Below are 18,633 nucleotides of genomic sequence, written 5' to 3' on the forward strand. Positions count from 1 at the left end.
TCCCCAACCTGTGACATTTCTAAGAAGGAGGGCGTGTGGTTTGGAGGAGCATGTGAACGAGGGAGTCAGACACAGAACATGCATGTGGCCTCTTGGGAAGCGAAGGGACCTCTCTGAACCTTGCTCCTAGTGCCCGGAGACACCTGCTGTTTGCTCCTGGGGCGAGTGCTGCTGAGGTAGTCAAGCTAGGATGCAGAGCCACCGTGAGGAGCGCTCATCGAGGGAGTCCTCACTGTGTGCATCTGCAGTGTCGCCTCTTGTGCTGCAGAGAAACAGGTGAAGGGACTGACACCTCTCCCGCTGTGGTTCTCTCTCCGCTGCAGCACCTGGATTTTTATATAGTAACTAGGGGCTCAGTGCATGAATTTGTGCCCCTTGAAAGGAACTGTGGGCCACAAGGCTACAGTGGGCACAGGGGCAGGTCTCAGCTCATCCTCTGCACCCCTTCCCAGCCCCTCCCTCCATGGCCTGTGGTCCCCTGTCTGCCAGCAGCCCTGCTCCCACTGCCACCACTCCCATGTGCTAATAGTGCTGGCCCCACTTGCACCCACTGACAGTGCAAAGCCATTGGGGCCAGTGTGAGCAGTGGGTGCAAGTGGTGGTTGCTGCCCTGATTGCCCCTCAGGTTCAGGGGGAGGTGGAGAACCCTCAGGGGGTGGCAGCCACCGCTCACACCCACTGATGGCACCAAGTGATCAGGGCCGGTGCTGGGCTCCCGCAGTGGGTGTGAGCAGCGGCGCTGGTGCTGGCAGAGGGATGTGATGCACGGGAGCAAAGACTTTTCAGTAACCACCAGAGGTTCACCCCAATGACAGCAACCACTTGGTCTGGCACCATCACTCATCTACTCCACCATCCCGCCGAGGCCGATGCACGCCATATTCTCCACTCTGCCACCTACTGCCAATGCCTGTCATGTTCTGTGTGTGCCCCTTGGTGGTCAGCGCACATCATAGTGACCAGTTGTTTGGTTGTTTCGCCTTTCGTTCTATTTGCATATTAGCCTTTTATTATATAGGAAGTTCCCTTCCACCCTCGTGTCGCCATCATCCTCATCTATGCTTTTGTCCCTGCAACCACTCACCTATGTTTTTGTCCCTATAATTTTGCCTTCTCCAGGCCATGCTATAAACCGACTCAGACAGTATGTGGCCATTGAGACCAGCTCCAGCACTGTCCTGATCCACGCAGGCTGCTGTGGGGTCAGCAGTGCTTCCTACTTTGGAGACGCATCCCTCTCTCCCCTCAGGGATGTTTGGGTTGTTTCCAGGCTCTGGCAGCTATGAATGGATCTACTGTAAGCTTCCTGTTTAGCTTTTACAGAAGCATACATTTCCATGCCTGTAAAGCAGATACATAGGAGTAGAACTCTTTAATTTACGTGTTCAGCTTTCTCAGAAATGGCCCTCTGTCTTCTGAGTGCCTGCGCCTCCACCAGCAGGGTGATGGCATGGCTGTGCATCCCCCCACAGGGACTGAGCTTGTCTGTTGTGAGGACTTGCTGGGGGTGCGCTGCCTCAGGGCGGGCTTACCAGGCCTCCCTGTGAGAGCTGCTGGACCTCAGGGAGTAGACTCTGGGGTGGCTGTGAGCAAAGCCTCCGTGTGTCTCCAGCTTTTGTATTTCCCCAACTCCTTTCCAGTTTGCTCTGAGCGTGCAAGCTCCCCTATTAATGGCTGTCCTACCAATGGTGGGCAGAGGGGAGGAAGGCCGGGCCGTCCCTCATGCCCTGTGGGAACTGGAGGGCTGTTATTTCCTCTGAGCCAGGGGTCCTCAAACTTTTTAAAGTGGGGGCCAGATCACGGTCCCTCAGAGAGCTGGAGGGCCGGACTATATGAACTACTAATTCCTACTGTAACACCTCGGCTGCGCTCACTGCCCAAAAAACCTGGCGGGCCGGATCAGACTCCTCCGCGGGCCATAGTTTGAAGACCCCTGAGCGCCTGGCCCAGGCCGGGTCCCCCTGACGCAGGAGCACGTGGGCTCTGCGGCTGTGCAGAGAGGAACTGCAGGGAGCGAAAGGGAAACGGGAAGCTGCATTCTGACCTGTGTCCCCTGGTACTGAGGCCCCGCCCGGGGCTGGGGTTCCACTCTGAGCTCCACAGAAAGCCAGGGATGAGAGTCAGAAATGCTGGTTTTGTGCCCAAACATCAGCAGCTTGCTCTTGCCTCAGGCTCTGATGCCACCCTGTAGCAGGCTGCTGCAAGCAGGGTGCCCTGGGCGCTCTAAACCGTCCCAAGCAGAGCGCCGTGGATGCTGCAGATCTGTGCGGGGGATTGGCGTGGGCTGGGCCAAGGACAGGCTGTGACACCAGAGGGCTCTGCCCACATGGCCACTCCCAGCCTAGCGTCGCTGAGGTCATAGGAAACCCCCTACTGGTGCCCTGATCACAATGCACAGACCCGGTGCCCCTCACCATGTCCACCCACGGCTCTCAGCCAGCTCGGGACCCCTCGCCCCTCTGCCCTGACTCACGGTCATGCCTCTGTCCTGTTGTCCTGTGGGGGTGGAGGTGGGGGGGGGGGCGAGCAGGAGCTGAACTGCCCAGGGCTGATTTGAGGAGGAGAATCTCGTTCAGAGGGAAGTCACTTGGTCAAGGCCTCACAGCGGCCAGGTGTGCCTGCCATCCAGACCCGGCTCTGCCTAGCGGCTGCGTGCATGGCAAGGCCTGGCCGCAGTGCAGGCTGCGGGGCAGGGGTTCGGCCCTCAGCCTGACCTCGCTGGGAAACAGCTGCTGGCAGAGAGGAAGGCTTTGTCTTTCTTGAAGTCCTGGGACAGCACAGCCTCCAGTTATCTGTCCTGCCACAACTGCCTTCTCTCCACCTCCTCCAACTCTCCTCTAAGAGCCTCCCTCGGCCCGGGGCACTAGCAGCATCTGGGTGCCTCTCGGGCTGAGCAAAAGCCACACTGTGGGCCGGCTGCGGTGACCGGCAGTGGCTCCCAGGGAGGACAGCCCTCCGCCCAGGCCTCAGACCCTGCGGGCAAAGCCGTTGGAGGACAGTGAAGCCACACAAGTAAATGCCAGCACCAAGGCGGTGCCCTTCCCTCAACCTAAAAATGACAGGGCTGAGCATAGACTCCATGGGCCTGGCCCCTCCAGGGGCCTCTTATTGTCCTGTGTACAGACAGGACACCGAGGCAGGGAGGCGTCACAAGGGAAATTGAGCAGAGGTTATAGATAGTCAGTTTGTAGAAGAGCAAATCCAAAAGGCTAACAGGCATGTAAAGATGCTCAGCCTCATCAGCAGGTTAGAGAAATGCAAATTAAAATGACAGCATGGGCCCACTTACTACAGTCAGGCTAGCCAAGGTTAGAAAGCTGCCCAGATGGCAAGGGGCCTTCACCTGCCCTGTGGGGCTTGTGGTCTGCTGCTAGCTTTCTGGAGGCATCTTAGCTGCTGGCACGTAATTGGACTGAGCAGGTATAGACCCTGATTAAGCGTCCTGCTCCCGTGGGCATAGCCAGAGCCAGCCACCTCGGCCCTGGGGGGCCTGCATGGGGCTGAGGGACAGGAGCAGTGCGGGATGGGAATTGAGGGTAATCTAGCCATCGTCACTGCAGAGCGGCAAGTCAAATGGGCACGTGATGCCCACGTTGTAACATGGGCAGCAGCCAGAGGAAATGAGGCTGACAAACACAGCGCCACATGGTTAGGCCTGAAGACAGTGCTGAGTGCAGCAGTGCCCGGCAGAGGAGACGCAGGACATTCAGGGAGCTGAGTTGAGTGCATCCAGGGCTGGGTGGGGAAAAGGGGAGTGGGTGGGCAAATGGAGGGGCAAGGAATAAACGAATAAACTAACAAAGTCAGAGAGGAGACTGACTGGTCCAGGTCAGGGGTCAGAGAAGAGGCTGTTCTGGGGCTGAGGAGTGTGAGGCGCCCCCCACCCCCGATCTGTTTCTAAGGGTCAACCCAGAATAGGAAACAAATAAATCCCCCAGAAAACCCACCACCAAAAGCACAGGTGTTAATAAAAAATGTTTGCCTCACGTGTTTTTAGTAAGCTATATATCCACAGAAGCAGGATTATCAGGAGCCATTTTTCTGGGTGTGGCCAACCTTGATATTCTTCCCAATCTTTTGTTCTTCCTCAGTGTTCAATATTGTACTTACATGGCTTTGTAAAAAGGAAGTGATTTCTGAAAGTGAGGTTTGACTAGTAGGTAGTGTGATAGAAAGGCCAGGGACGCATGGAGTTTTGTACATAAAGAACAAGAAAGTTCTAAAGAGTCGATGGTTAGTCTGTCTGGTCACATGATCTTGAGTTGACTGCCATGCCCGTCTGTGAAATAAAAATAAATAAAAATAAAGCAGGAGGCCATCTCCATGGCTGTAGCCCAGAGCAAAAAAACTGGTGATCCCACTGTGCTGTCCCCTCGGGCCCCCACCTGTGAGCAGTGGCTGCTGTTTGCTGGCCGGCTCCTGGGACTCTGCCTGGTGATGCTGTGGTTGGGCAGAGGGCTCCTTGCAGGGAGCTGGACAACCTGGGAGCTTCCTACACTCAACAAACACACAGCAAACAAACCCTCCCGTGCTGAGCCATTCGTGGCAACTGAAAAGCCAAGGACACAGACAAAAAGGACCTCCGCGTCACTCTCTGCAGGTCAGTCAGGCTGGTTTGACGGCGGCAGCTGTCGCCCTGTGCCTCCTGCCCCGAGGTTCCCAGCTTGCACAGCTCGCTCCTGTTCACACTGAGAGGAGCACTTTCCAGTTAGGGTAGGGGTTCAAGAAGTTGTTTCGAGGACAAAGTCTCTAAAAATATGAGTGCGAACCAAATAATGCTGAGAATGAAGAAGCTATCTCCTTTAGACACATGGGGTGGAAGGAAGTTATAATTGAAGACATAGAACTACTTGCTTCTACAAATTCTGGTGAGATAGTTTACACTCGGTCTTTTGGAAGAGGAGAAGCACCAGGTCGTAAGAGAACAAGCTTTGGGGTTAGAGTTTGCATCTCAGCTACACATCCAGCTGCTCGTATGCCTCTGGCCCCATTGTTTCCTGACCACACAGAGATAATCAGAGTGCCCAACTCATGTGAATCTGTGCAGAAAATCCAGCCCATAATAGGCTGTCAATCTCTGTGGGTCACATCGGAATCTCTTTGAAATGTCTTCCTATTTTAGCCGGTTTCAGATTCTGAGAGGAACCAGCTTCAGTAGGAACTGGGCTGAATGGCACAGGACCTGTCCCAGCGCCTGCGGCAGCAGGAAGTGCTGTGACGGGACTTCTCATCTTGTTTTTGTTCTGAGTGCAGAGCCGGTCGCTGAGGCATGGAGGCAGACGGTGTTCCGAAGGCTGAAGATGGAGCTGAGGATCCAGGTCCCCAGGCTGGCCAGCCTGCTGCTGCTCAATCTGACTCCCCCGCCGGAGTGCAGACCCAGGGCCCCACTGCTCTCTGGGAGACCGTAGAGAGGAAGTTTCTGGAATATCAGCAGTTGGCTCACAGGAGCCCAGCTGACCGTCAGGAGAGCCTGCTGCGCCTTCTCCCGCTGTTCCTAAAGGTCAGTGCTGTTATTTTTGACGCTGCATCCCCTCACAACGCTCTGGGGTACTTGTGGGATGACTGGAAGCTGAGTTGATTGGTTTTCATATCATCGGAGTGGTCTCTGGCTGCTCAGAGGAGAAGCTGTGCTGTTCAATAACGAGTCAAGCGAGGCTCATCTCCAGGCAGGGGAGGGCCGGGAGGGCGAACAGATGACTCCGGAGTGCTGTTATCCCTTCAGCAAAGAGCTGTATTGTTCAGTCGCAGTCCCCGCGCGAAGCCAGAGAAGAGAACAGCTCCTCCTGGACTAGGAAAGGAGTCTGTGTCTGGAGACAGGAGTCACGGGATGGCTGATCATCTCAAACACCAGTCATGCCAGACCAGAACCTCAGGTGCCAGAACACCGGGTCGTGCCAACTGTGCAAACGGAGGTGCAGTCTGTGGGAGCATGCACAGTGCTCCCTCCCACAGCCACAGACGCCGGGCGAGTCCACTGGGCTGGCGCTCTGGCTCTTGGCAGCTGCTGGTGGCAGGTGGCAGCTGGTGGTGGCAGCTGGTGGCAGTTGGTGGTGGCAGTTAGCAGCTGGTGGAAGCTGGTGGTGATTGGTAGCAGTGGCAGCTGGTGGTGGCAGCTGGTGGTGGCAGCAGCGGCAGGTGGTGGTGGCAGTTGGCAGCTGGTGGCAGCTGGTGGTGGCAGTTGGCAGCTGCTTGTGGCTGGTAGCAGTGGCAGCTACTAGTGGCAGCTGGTGGTGGCAGTTGGCAGCTGGTGGCAGCTGCTTGTGGCAGCTGGTGGCAGCATGAGCACAAGGCTTTTCCTTGTTGTCTCAGAACTGAGCTCCTTGAGGTGAGATCTGCCTCATATTGATTCTACTGAAGACTATTGTACCATTGGAAATGTATCTTTTATGAGGACTTAGTTTATACTTGACTATTGATTTTGAGTTATTATTAAAAAATACACCACTAGCCGAAACCGGTTTGGCTCAATGGATAGAGCGTCGGTCTGCGGACTGAAAGGTCCCAGGTTCGATTCCGGTCAAGGGCATGTACATTGGTTGCGGGCACATCCCCGGTGGGGAGTGTGCAGGAGGCAGCTGGTCGATGTTTCTCTCTCATCGATGTTTCTAACTTTCTATCCCTCTCCTTTCCTCTCTGTAAAAAAATCAATAAAATAGCCGAAACCGGTTTGGCTCAATGGATAGAGCGTTGGCTTGGGGACTGAAGGGTCCCAGGTTCGATTCCGGTCAAGGGCATGTACCTTGGTTGCGGGCATATCCCCAGTAGGGAGTGTGCAAGAGGCAGCTGATTGATGACTCTCATCGATGTTTCTAACTCTCTATCTCTCTCCCTTCCTCTCTGTACAAAATCAATAAAATATATTTAAAAAAATACACCTCTAGCTGAAACCGGTTTGGCTCAGTGGATAGAGCGTCGGTCTGTGGACTGAAAGGTTCCAGGTTTGATTCTGGTCAAGGGCATGTACCTTGGTTGTGGGCACATCCCTGGTAGGGGGTGTGCAGGAGGCAGCTGGTCGATGTTTCTCTCTCATCTATGTTTCTAGCTCTCTGTCCCTCTCCTTTCATCTCTGTAAAAAAATCAGTAAAAAATATATATTTAAAAAAATATACCTCTAGTCAAAAAGCAGAGAATATGGACTATCTTTCATGCTGAAAATAGACTGAGACAGATGGTTTTATTGGAAACCCCTTTGCTAATGTTCCATCTAACTTACTAACCAGAAATATTTAAGGGTTTCCAAAGATGACTTAGGCATTGAACAGTTAGGCATGTTCTTGTTAAAAAACACACCACACATGCCAAGAAACTTGTTCATTAAGTCATTGCTTTCCTCCCCGATTGGGACTTGTACTCCCCATTCATCCCAGGCCACAGGTTGGGTAACTGGGACGCTGGGACCGTACTGGAAAGAAGGCCTGGGCTAGCAGATGGCTCAGGTTTCATTTCTAGCCTCCCTGCCCTGACAGCGCAGTGTTTGGGAGACAGCTCAGTCTCACCCGTTTTCAGATCAGTGTTCAGTGTTGCCTTCTGAGAGGGGCACCGTGCGCAGGCTCCCTCCCTTCCCCACCCAGTGAGAGTCCCCAGCTGTGTGTGGGCTGGTCTGCGTGCTGTGTCTTTCCCCCCAGCCCGGCAGCCCGGCTCTGATGAAAGTGCTCTGAGTCCGAGAGCCAGGGCTTGGCACTCGCTTGCCCTCTGGGTCGCTGCTTTAAGAACTCCTTCATTTGTTGTACAAAGTGTATGAAGCATCTAGACTCTGTCCCAGTGCCTGGGCTCTGAGAATAAAAGAGACTACTATAAGTGAACCTTGATATTGGTCCCGGTTTCCCAAACCTTGTCCTGGTAGTTGCAGGCATCATGGCCCATGCATTCAACCAAACAGAAAGTTAGGAAATGTTCCTGACCCTCAGCTTCTCATCTGTAAAGGGTAGTGAGTAGCTCTTGGCCGGGAGATTGAGAGTGGATAAGATGATGATAGTGATGTCCAGGGCACATGGAAGCAGACACCATCCCGATGACCTTCCCACCAGCTTCCAGGACCCTCACTGCCATGTTCAGTCTGAGGCCTGTCACCACAATTCCCCAAACCACGGACACCTGCCTGCTCGGAACCCCTGGAGTCCACCTCTGGGAATCCTGGAGAAGCAGGATATTACAGGCTTTCCATCATCTCTAAACATCGGCATTTTTTTAAGTCCACATGCCTACACACATGCTATTTCCCATAAGTGCTGGTGAAAGCCAGAGTCAGTGCCAGTGCCCTCAGGCTCTTAATGAAAAGCTGGCAGTGGGAAGAAGCAGGAATGGAGGAGGTGTGCAGGTGTAGCGCAGGTAAAAGCTGAGCTGCAGATGAGGACAGGAAACTGCCGCTGGAACAGGTCCTTGTGTTCAGGCTTGTAACCACTCTCATTTAGGTTTTACATCTATGGGACAGTGTTCTTCAAGGTTGTCTATGAAGACCTTGGAACTATCAGGACTTAAAGTTATGCCATGTCCTGTGGAATGTGGCCGCTGACCTCAAAGCCTTATGCATGGTTGTCATGGAAACCATGGCCCAAATGGGCTCAGAGACTCCTAAGCAGGTTTAAGAGAGTCCTGGAATACTTTGTTTGGTGGGTGGAAATTCTCTATACCTAGGTCTTTTCATTTTGGGCCAACGGAAAATTAACTTGATCTGGAATATTCTTTGTTCTAACAAAATGAACACAATAAATTTTTGAATTGTCGCCCTTACTCAGAAAGGGTTATGTCTGTGGGTAATGGAATCTTATCACACTGGGCCAGAATCTATCAGATCCATCACAGAAGGGGTGGTTCATGCAGGGCTTGGGGAAGGTCATGGTGAAGGTCACGTCTGCCCCACCTCAGAGGCCGCCACTTGCCTGGTCCTGGTGCCTTGCAGAGCTGACTCCCCAGAGGAGCTTCTGTGGTATCTTCTCCCCAAATAACTTCCTTTTAGCCTCTAGCTTTCTCTTATATCTGACTCCTCTCTCATATCTGACTCCTCCAAACCCACAGCAAGGACACTCGTCTCCGCACCCTTGCCATTGTTCACATGTACATCTGCATGAGCTGTTAGGCAGGTACCAATATGGTTGGTTACACATTAAATTTTGTCCCAGCATCTCATCGCCAGAGTTAAGAACAACTTAGTGTGTGAAGGAGTGAAGGAGTGAACCTACTCAGCGTTTGGCTGCTGTCTTGGTAAAAAGGAATTGCCAGGTGGAGACTCAGGGCACTGCAACCCCAGCAGGGAGCTGCCCTGAGGGGAGGAACCAGACACCAAGTTTCCAGTGAACTGAGGCTCCTCCACCGGGCCCATCACTCCCTGTGGGAGGTCCTGGCGCAGGCCTCAGCCAAGGCTGCAGCTAACAATACTCACCCAGCTCTAACTCAACCAGGCGTTTGCTCCGTGTCTACAAGCCCTCACACTAATGCTGGGAAGTGAGTGCCATTCGTATCCCACTTTATAAACAAGCAAGGAGAGGGTTAGAGATGTTACATAATAGTGGAGAGCAGCACCTAGCTTGGCCAGTCTGCGCAGGCCTGTGTGGTGAACCACTGGGCTCTCTCACACCGTGCTGTGAAGCCCAGCAGAGCAGAGCACATCTGTTATTTCCTACCCCTAGCCCCCTGGACAGGTGTCTGCCTGGCTAGTGCCTTCGCTCCCTTTGGGTACAAGAAGATGCTATCCCTCCATATAGGACGTGAGGGTGGCTGCCTCCAGGTGCAGACTGAGAGGGTGGCTGCCTCCAGGTGCAGATGGGAGGAGGGTGGTGCCTCCAGGTGCAGATGGGAGGAGGGTGGTGCCTCCAGGTGCAGATGGGAGGAGGGTGGTGCCTCCAGGTGCAGATGGGAGGAGGGTGGTGCCTCCAGGTGCAGATGGGAGGAGGGTGGCTGCCTCCAGGTGCATATGGGAGGAGGGTGGTGCCTCCAGGTGCAGACTGAGAGGGTGGCTGCCTCCAGGTGAGACTCAGGGAGGATGGTTGCCTCACACAGGAAACAGCACAGAGCCAGTGGCTTCTCAGTGGGCCACACAGTGCTCTCAGGAGGGGTGAACGGACTGCCATTTTTTTCCTGCCAAGAGCCTTGGGCTTTGCTCTTCCGGAACCTTTCCCCTCTGGACTGCTGACCGGGAGAAGGCACTCCCCTGGCCAGCACGGCAGATCCTGCTGGCTTTCAGTCGAGTCTGCTCTGAGGCAAAGGGAACCACTGCAGGCCCTCACGGGGCACAGAGACATTCCATAATAATAGCCACGGGCCAGCTAGAGCTGTAGATGCAGTTGTGGGAGACAGTTCTTAGAATACATGCTTGGAGAGAGAGCAGGCGGTGTGCTAGGGACTCCCCAGCAATGATTATAAAATTCCTCCCTGCCCGGGACAGACAGCAGGGGCTGGAACAACATGGAGAAGACAAAGGGAGCCTGTGGCTGCGAGTGCTGCCAATGAGTTCACACAGCTGCCTTCGGGAGGCAGCACCGTGTCCCTGCCTGTGACGCCACGTGGGTTTGTGATGGCGTGGCTAATAGAATGAGGCACAAGTGACATTTCCAGACCCCGAGAGCCTTGTAGCTTCTCCTGCCACTTGGAATACTCATTCTTAGAACCCTGCTACCATGCTGTGAGGAAGACCAAGCAGCCCCACATACAAACCTACATGGAGGGGACCCAAAGCCCCTGGTCTTGTAGCCACACTTGCTGCCCACAGCCAGCACCACCTCTCCAGCCCTGTGAGTGCCCCATCTTAGAAGAGGGTCTCTCTGCTCCTGTCAGCTGCCCCATCTGGCTGAGGCGAGGAATTGCTGCCTGCCGAACACTGACCAAACACTGCCCTTGACCCAAATAGATGATTGCTATTATTTATTAATTTATGTATTTATGTATTTATTTATTTATTTTTAAATATTTTATTGATGTTTTTACAGAGAGGAAGGGAGAGGGAGAGTCAGAAACATGGATGAGAGAGAAACATCGATCAGCTGCCTCCTGCACACCTCCTACTGGGGATGTGCCTGCAACCAAGGTACATACCCTTGACCGGAATTGAGCCCGGGACCCTTCAGTCCGCAGTCCTATGCTCTATCCACTGAGCCAAAACCGCCAAGGCTAATTGTTATTTTAGCCACTCAATTCTGGGTGGTTTGATGAGCAGAACAGTGGGCAACATGAGGATGAACATATTCAATTCCTAGTGTGGAGTGATTGTACTCGGAAGGGAGAATGTGTGTGCATGTGTGTATATATGTGTGCACAGGTGTGCATGTACGCAGGCACATGTTCTGAGGTTAACTGGCCAGGGGTGCTGAGTCCATGCCATTTAATTTGGTTAGTCATACTCTTGGAAATCAAGCATAGACCCAGCTGCCCATGGGTGAGAGGTAAGTAACGTTAAGTGCAATAACAAGGATGACCAATGATTATTTCCAAGTGTGGTGTCCAGAGAGGCTGGGGAGGGTCATCACCCCTCCTTGTCCATCTGAGTCTACTCCCCCAGAGCGGGGCCTGGGGCATGATGTAGTCCCATTTTGGGAAAACAGCATTTTGGTTGTGCTGACAAAATGTTAGTGCATGGCTTTTTTTTTTTTTTTACTCACAAAGGAGAGAGTAACCGTCGCACTAGCAGGGGCATTCATGTCAGGGCTTGAAAGTGTTTTGAGCCCTGAAGACAGAGCACCCGGTGAGAGGCGGAAGCAGCAGTGACAGGGACCCACAGGCTGCCTGCATTCCGGAGCGGGTTCTCCCATCTCCTCGCAGCACTTGTCCTTCCTTGTTTTCCACCGGCCAGCCTCGCTTCCTCCCTCTTCCTTCTACGAGACGTGGTGGTGCAGCTCAGATAATGTGAGCAAATGGAAGGTTTTTAAAATATTGAGCAATATTCTCCCAGCATGCAAGTCCCAGTTTGAGAAAACCATTGAGGTCCTTCGGAAGCTGCCTTCACTCTCTGGGGTCTCCAGGGCATCCTCAGTAAGTGGCTGCCTCCGCGGAACAGCACCCCAGCGGCCTGGACGAGTTGAGGCGGCTCCCAGAAGTGCCCCCCGAGTCCCAGGAAGCAGTGTGCCAGGGGAGCTGGCTGAGGGTACAATTACTGTTCAGCTCGCTGGGGCCCAATTTGCTTTATTGTAGCGCTGCCTGGGGCCCCACTGCTCCGAGGCGCTCTGGTGCTCTGAGTCAATCGCCTGCAAGTGGTCTTGGAGGGGTTTGCCAGCGCAGGGAGGAGGGGCAGGGCTGGCTAGGAAGACAGAGTTTTTCCTGAGGAGGAACATGATCTTACCACGGAAGTTCCTGGTCAAAGAACTGACTTTTCCTTTTAGGGATTTAAGTTTCCGAGCGCTGTGGGTCCCCAGGTGGGAGCCGTACATTTCTTAGCCAGGCCGTGCGCATGCTCCTTAGGACATGTGAGGTGCACCGGCTCCTCGCACTGCAGCTCCGCTGTGCTCAGCGCCTCCGGCGCAGCTCCGGGTTCTGTAAAGCGGGAGCAATAACAATGCCGGCCTCAGAGGTTGTTGTGAGGATTCGTGGAAACAACGCAGCTAAGTGTTTGGGCCAGCGTCTGCACAAGACCAGCACGCAATGCATCTGGCCATCACTCAGCAGACTGTGGGTTTCATAGCCATGTGCTCCCTTATCTAGTATCTGTTGAAGGTCTACCATGTGCAGCAGTGCTTGGCATTTATCCAGCATTTTTATGGTCTTAGCACGGTTCTGATGGACTTCTTTTTTATTTATAGAGGAAAGAGGCAACTCTGATTATGGGCAGAAAATTAAAAAAACGATTTTCAGGTGCAAAGCTTTTTTAAAAAAAAAATGAATACTCAGGTTCTCACTGCCCAACATAAAGTGAATCGCACATTTCAGACAGACTAAAGCCGCTGTGCAGCGCAGGCGCCCCTCACCGCCCTTCTCCGGCGAAAGCCCTGCCTGCTGGTCACGGGCTACATGCACATCCTGGCTATGCCCACCTCCTGACATGCTTCTGCAGCGGGCTTTCCCCATCCACATCCCGTGCTGGGGCTTACCCGCACTGACGCTGCACTGTTCTCAGTGCTGTGCGGTGCCCTTATATGCTAGCAACTGTGCCATCAATTATTCATCCGTGGCCCTACCTGTGAGCATTCAGTTATTCTAGTTTTTAAAAATATATATTTTATTGATTTTTTTTACAGAGAGAAAGAGAGAGGGACAGAGAATTACAAACATTGATGAGAGAGAAACATCAATCAGTTGCCCCCTGTACACCCCTTTCTGGGGATGTGCCCACAACCAAGGTATATGTCCTTGACCGGAATTGAATCTGGGACACTTGAATCCACAGGTTGATGCTCTATCCACTGAGCCAAACCAGTTTTGGCTGGTTTTTCCAGTTTTTCATGATCACCAGTAATGCTGCAGCCATACCTCCTGTCCGAACCTCCACGTGCACAGGTGCCGTCCTTTCTTCGGGGAGGGGGGCTGGGGTGGAGGACATGCGCCCCTTTAACGTTCTCGGCTGGTCAGCTGCTTCTTCAGAGAGGTTCCTCCTCCCCCCTCCCCCAGCAGAGCAGGGCAGCCGGGCCCCTCGCCCTCACCCACACACCACCAGGCTTCCCATTTTACCGACTTGAAAAGTGTGATCTATCTCATTGTGGTCTTCATTTGCATTTTCCCAATCATCAGTAATTTGCCATTTATTTTATCTTTTATTAGTGACCTGTTTCATTGGCCTGTTTTTTAAAAATCAGGCTGTTTGTCTTTACCTGATAAATTTGTAGCGGTCTGGATATCATTGATTTGTCAGTTCTATGCATTGCATGTATGTTCTACCAATCTGTGGCTTGCCTCCTCATTTTGTATATAGCATCTTTAAATATAGAAAGGATTTGTGAAGGCTTTGGATTTTTAACAACTACAGAATCTGTAGCAAGGAAACACATTGAAATGACTTCTCTTCGGAGTTTGATGCCTATTCACCTTCAGTAGAAGGAGGATCTCAGTTTAAAAAACCCGGTCAGAGCTTTGGGCAGGAATATAACTTACCTGGCTAATGAATGAGTGCAGTGAATGGGAGGCCAGCAAACTGCATGTTACAGCGGCCACTGGTGACCAGGAATGCCCAAGGCGCCCTGCCTTCCTGGTGAGCACCAGGGGTGGGAATTCCTGAACTCAAGTCCTGGCATAGGACTAGCCTCCTCTCTGCCTGTGCCCTGGGGGTCTCCCCCAGGACTAGCCTCCTCTCTGCCTGTGCCCTGGGGAGTATCCCCCCAGGACTGATGAACTGGGCCTGTGACTACACAGCAGGAAGGGCAAAGACGGGTGGAAGAGCCAACCTAGAAGCAGGATAACTAGGAACCAGGGGAAATTCAGAAAGAGGAGCACCAGTGGGGTGAGGAAGGTGAGGAAAGGGGCCTAGAGACCCTCTTGGAGTTCCCAAGACGGCAGCTGGGTGACTGGCCAGGACCCTCTGGGAGAGGAGGTGCAGCGGGTTCCAGGCACTGCATTCGGTGACGCATGCCTGAGGTTTAAGGAGTGCGAGTTTGTGGGTTGGAGCCCAGCGGAGAGCTGGGGATTCGCAGGCATGAGGGATGGTAGGGAGCGGGGGGTGTAGTGGGAGGGGGAAGGCGGGCAGTAGCTTTTGGGTGCACCGGGGAGGCGATGAGCCTTTGGTGAGGGGTGGCAAGGAGAGAGGGAGGTGACTATAGCTGTGACGTCTCTGACTAAGCTATTGTGTGCTTCCAGGCCTGGGAGCGCTCCGCGGGGATCATCTGCTTCCCCAGTCTGCACGGGCTGGCCAGGGAAGTGTCCAGCCAGCTCGCCCAGGAGATCCAGAAGGCGCTGCTGGGAAAGCCCGCGGGTGAGTGCAGAGCAGCCCTGTGCCTGTGGGGGCAGCCACTCTGAAGGCCTCCGGGCTCTGCTCTGTCCTTCTGCTTTCCAGTTAGTCAGCAAATGCTTTCCAAAGAGACAGGGGCAGGGAAGGGGACGTAGGAAACTGCTCTCCAGGGAGGGACACACACACACACACACACGCACACACGGCCGGGGCTCTGGGAGGAAGTGCTGGGATAGAAGGCACCTGAGTGTTCAGTGGAGAGCTTGACCCAGACAAGACCCCGGGCCAGAGCATGTGTTCTGCTGTAGGTCCCTGACTCTCAGTCTTCCAGGCACGGAGCCGGAGGCCAGATGTGGACTGTGGAGGGAGCTCTGGGCAGGTGGCCTGAGCCCGGTGCTGCCGCAGAAGCCCCTGTGATGGAGGGCTGTGATGGGGTGGAGACTGGGCTGTGGGAAGTCTATGGGGAGGGACTTGTTCCTGTTACTCCGCAGTGGGGGCCTTTGATGGCTGTTGAACAGGGAAGATGCATGCTAAGGGCTGGCCTCCAAGAGAGGGACCTGGCAGAGTGTGAGAGTGGGTACAGGCCAGGGGAGGGCAGCAAGCGGAAGTCCTCTAATGGCGCAAAGGCAGGTCCCATGGCGGGAGGCAAGGGGAGGGCAAACTGGTGGCAGGTCCCGGCACCTCCCGCTGACACTCCTCTCCGCTGTCAGAGCTAGCACGGGCGGCCGCGGGGCAGCTGCTGCGCTGGAAGCGGGACGCACACCAGGACGGCTACCTGCTCCTGAAGGCGGCCTTCGTGCTCTCGGGGACGGACTCGGTAAGTGCCGGAGCCGCGGCCTGGCTTATCACCACCGGCAGAGGCCTCCACTCAGAACAGGGCGTGTCTCCCAGCGCCTTTCTTCCCAGGAAGCCGCTTCTCCTTTCTCCCCCTGGCTCCCCTCTGGCGTAGGACGGCTTCTGAAATCCTGGTTCTGGTCTGAATCCTGCCTGTCCCTGACCGAGTGACCCTGAGCACATGCGGCTCTCGCTGTGACGGCGATGGCGTGGCTGATGTGAGGGTGGGGATAATGGAGCCTCAGCACTAGGGCCACTGAGATTGAGGAAAGGAGCGCGCAGTAGGCACTGGCCAAGGCCACGTACTCCCTCTGTGAAGAGGGGCCTGCTCCTCCTCCCCAGGTGGTCTGCTGAGGCTGGTGTCCTGAAGGCTTGGCCATCAGCAGTAGTGCCGGAGGCCCCTTGCAGGGCAGGCCCGAGATGCCCTGGCATGCGGCTGCTGGAGCGCCCCCTTCGGGCGGCCTAGCACGTGGCACCGGGAACCGCAGGGGAGCAGAGCGCAGCTGCTGCCCTCAGTCCGGGTGGCACAGGCATCGCAGGAGCCTTAGCAGCAGCGTGTGGTGCGAGCAGGAGGCCCCAGTTAGCCAGGGAGACCTCCTGGCTTTCCCGGGAGCGGGAGCCCTGCCGGCCGGTGGCCAGATGCCCAGCATGCAGCGGCCTCCGCTCCCGGGAAGGGTGCTTCCAGCAGAGCAGTATCACCGACCTTCAGACGGCTTTCTGCTGGACAGCCAGACCAGGAGCTGAGAGAGAGCAGCTGCCTTGGGGGGCCAGTGGGGCAATGGTAGGGAGAGCTGCCTGAGGGCCGCAGCAGAGCCCAGTGTTCAGGAATTTGGGCCTTGCCTGCGCCAGGAGCCTTTAGGGCAGGGGGTCCGACATAGCATGATGCTCCTGGTTCTGGCCTGTCCTCCTTTCGGTTTTCCTAACTGTGTGGACAGCATGCTTTAGATTAGGGGTGTCGAACTCAATCAGAGAAGGGGCCAAAATCTAAAATCCAGCCTAAATCGCGGGCCGAATGGTTTACTGAACAGTCATAAACTGACAATGTCATAAACTGACAGCGGAGTGCAGTGATGACAGCGCGGTGCGGGCCACATTGCAAGGCCTGGCGGGCTGGATTTGGCCCGCGGGCCTTGTGTTTGACACATGTGCTTTAGATGAACCCCAGGTGTGCACACACACAGCACATGCACGGGTGCGACGGAGACAGCAGCCACAGTGATCCAGCGGAGCTGCAGGTGGGCGCGTGGAAAAAGGCCCGGGCACAGCACACACAGGCTGGTCCCTGTCACTGTCCGGGCCTCTCCTCTGTCTGCAGCTCGGGGACTGGGCTTCCGGATGGGCCCTCGTGAGGCTGGATCTGACGGGGGCAATCAGGGCCCTGTCAGCCCTTCACTCAGTTGCTTGCACTTGACATCAGCCACGCCCTCCTGACTGGGTCCCAGTGTCCACATGAGGGGAGCCAGCCAGCCCACTCTGCTCCAGCCCTCCCCCTCCCTCTCTCCCTCCCTTTCTTCCTCTCTCCGTCACTTCCTCTCTCTCTCCCTTCCTCCTCCCCACTGTCCTTCCCTTCCTCCTCCCCACCGTCCACTTTAGGAAAGATGTGCCGTCTACTGAGCACAGGGTGTCCACTTTCCCCTAATCTTCAGTCATCTAGGTGGGCCTATGACTGTCCCCATTCTCACTGGAGGATGTGTCGCCCAGAGAGAGGAGGTGACTCACCCTCCTCCCACGTCGGCCGAAGCCACTCAGGCCGACAGAGAGGCCTGGCCGGGGCAGCGCCGGCCTGGTCACAGCCCTGCTCGTCCCTTGCAGGAGGCGCTGGGCAGAGTTGCGGCGTCGGGGCTCCCAGCGCTGCTCCTGCAGTGTCTGTACCTCTTCTTCGTCTTTCCTCTGGAAGAGGACCAGCCTTCGGAGGACGATGTTCAAGTTCAGAGGATGTTTGTGCAGGTGAGTGAGGAGCGGGCTGAGCCCCTCTGGGCTGGGGCCGAGCTCTGCCTCTAGGAGCCGCTCCCACCTGCTCTGCTCAAGGCCCAGCTCCCTCCCCGCCAACACCCTCCCTCCTCCCCCCCCCCAACACACACACACATTCTGCAAATGCGAGAGGCCTAGGCATTGGGGAGACAGGTTTTCCTCTCCTGCCTTTGTGTCCCTCCCTGCTTCCCTTGTTCTTTCCCAGAAACTGTGTGCCTTCTCCACTTGGCCCACCAGTCTGCGTTCCTGGGTCCTGCTGGGCCTCGCCTGCCTCTGGAACGTTCTGTTGTTGCCACTTCCCCTCTGAGACGTGCTTGCTAGCTGCACTTGCATAACTGACTAGCCAATGTGCTCTCGGCAGTTGCCATGGCTCTGTGCCTTGGCCTCTCACCTGCCACCTCCTCCGTCCCAGGATGCGTGCATTGCTATGCGCCCAGTGCTGAGTGCCCAGCTCTGTACAAACACAGGAAACAGGAGCTCGGGGCAGGAGGGGCCTGGGAATCTGGCTCCCAGTTCACACTCAGCGGGCCCTCACCACTTCCCCCTCCTCCCAGAAGCATCTCAGGCCACTGAAGAGCAGGTGCACTTTCCTCTTGTCATTGCCCTGACAGCCAGCAGCAACTTTCCACATGATGCTCCCTCAGTCCCCGCCCCCCACTGACAAGCCCTGCCCTCCGTCTTCGGGGACCACGCTCCACGGAAACACTGCTGCCCTCTGCCCCTATGAGGGCGGGAGCAGGCTGTGTGTCCGGGGCTGGGCAGTGTCTCCCAGGCAGGTGCCAACCCATTTGGGGACTTCCAAGTGCAGCTGCCTATTGGGCACCTGCATTCAGATGGACCATCTCAGACTCATCCTCAAGCCAGAGGCATCGGTGCCAGAGGCCTCAGCAGTCTGCAGCTTATCCGCTCACTGCCCGTGGGAAACCCTGGCCAAGCAGGCCCATTGGCCTGGATGGAACCATATCCCACATGTGGCCGAACACAGGGCTGGGCACGTGGACGCATCTTTACCCTGTGGCTTCCACATG

The 18,633-nt window shown here is 55.3% G+C and overlaps 1 protein-coding gene across 5 annotated transcripts in view; it reads left to right on the forward strand.

Moving 5' to 3' along the window:
• WDFY4 (WDFY family member 4) overlaps positions 1 to 18,633 on the forward strand; it is a 240,091-nt gene that overhangs the window by 17,634 nt on the left and 203,824 nt on the right. For all 5 annotated transcript variants that reach the window (XR_014796801.1, XM_084904130.1, XM_084904129.1 and 2 more), the window contains exons 2-5: positions 5,254 to 5,500; positions 14,710 to 14,824; positions 15,511 to 15,617; positions 17,447 to 17,581. Coding sequence is in view for 4 of the 5 variants with exons in the window: in XM_084904130.1 (XP_084760256.1) it covers positions 5,270 to 5,500; positions 14,710 to 14,824; positions 15,511 to 15,617; positions 17,447 to 17,581 (588 nt within the window). In the remaining variant the exon portion in view is untranslated. The remainder of the gene's footprint in view (positions 1 to 5,253; positions 5,501 to 14,709; positions 14,825 to 15,510; positions 15,618 to 17,446; positions 17,582 to 18,633) is intronic.

Source organism: Pipistrellus hanaki (genome assembly GCF_964339955.1).
Source record: "Pipistrellus hanaki genome assembly, chromosome: 14".
Taxonomy (NCBI): Eukaryota; Metazoa; Chordata; class Mammalia; order Chiroptera; family Vespertilionidae; genus Pipistrellus; species Pipistrellus hanaki.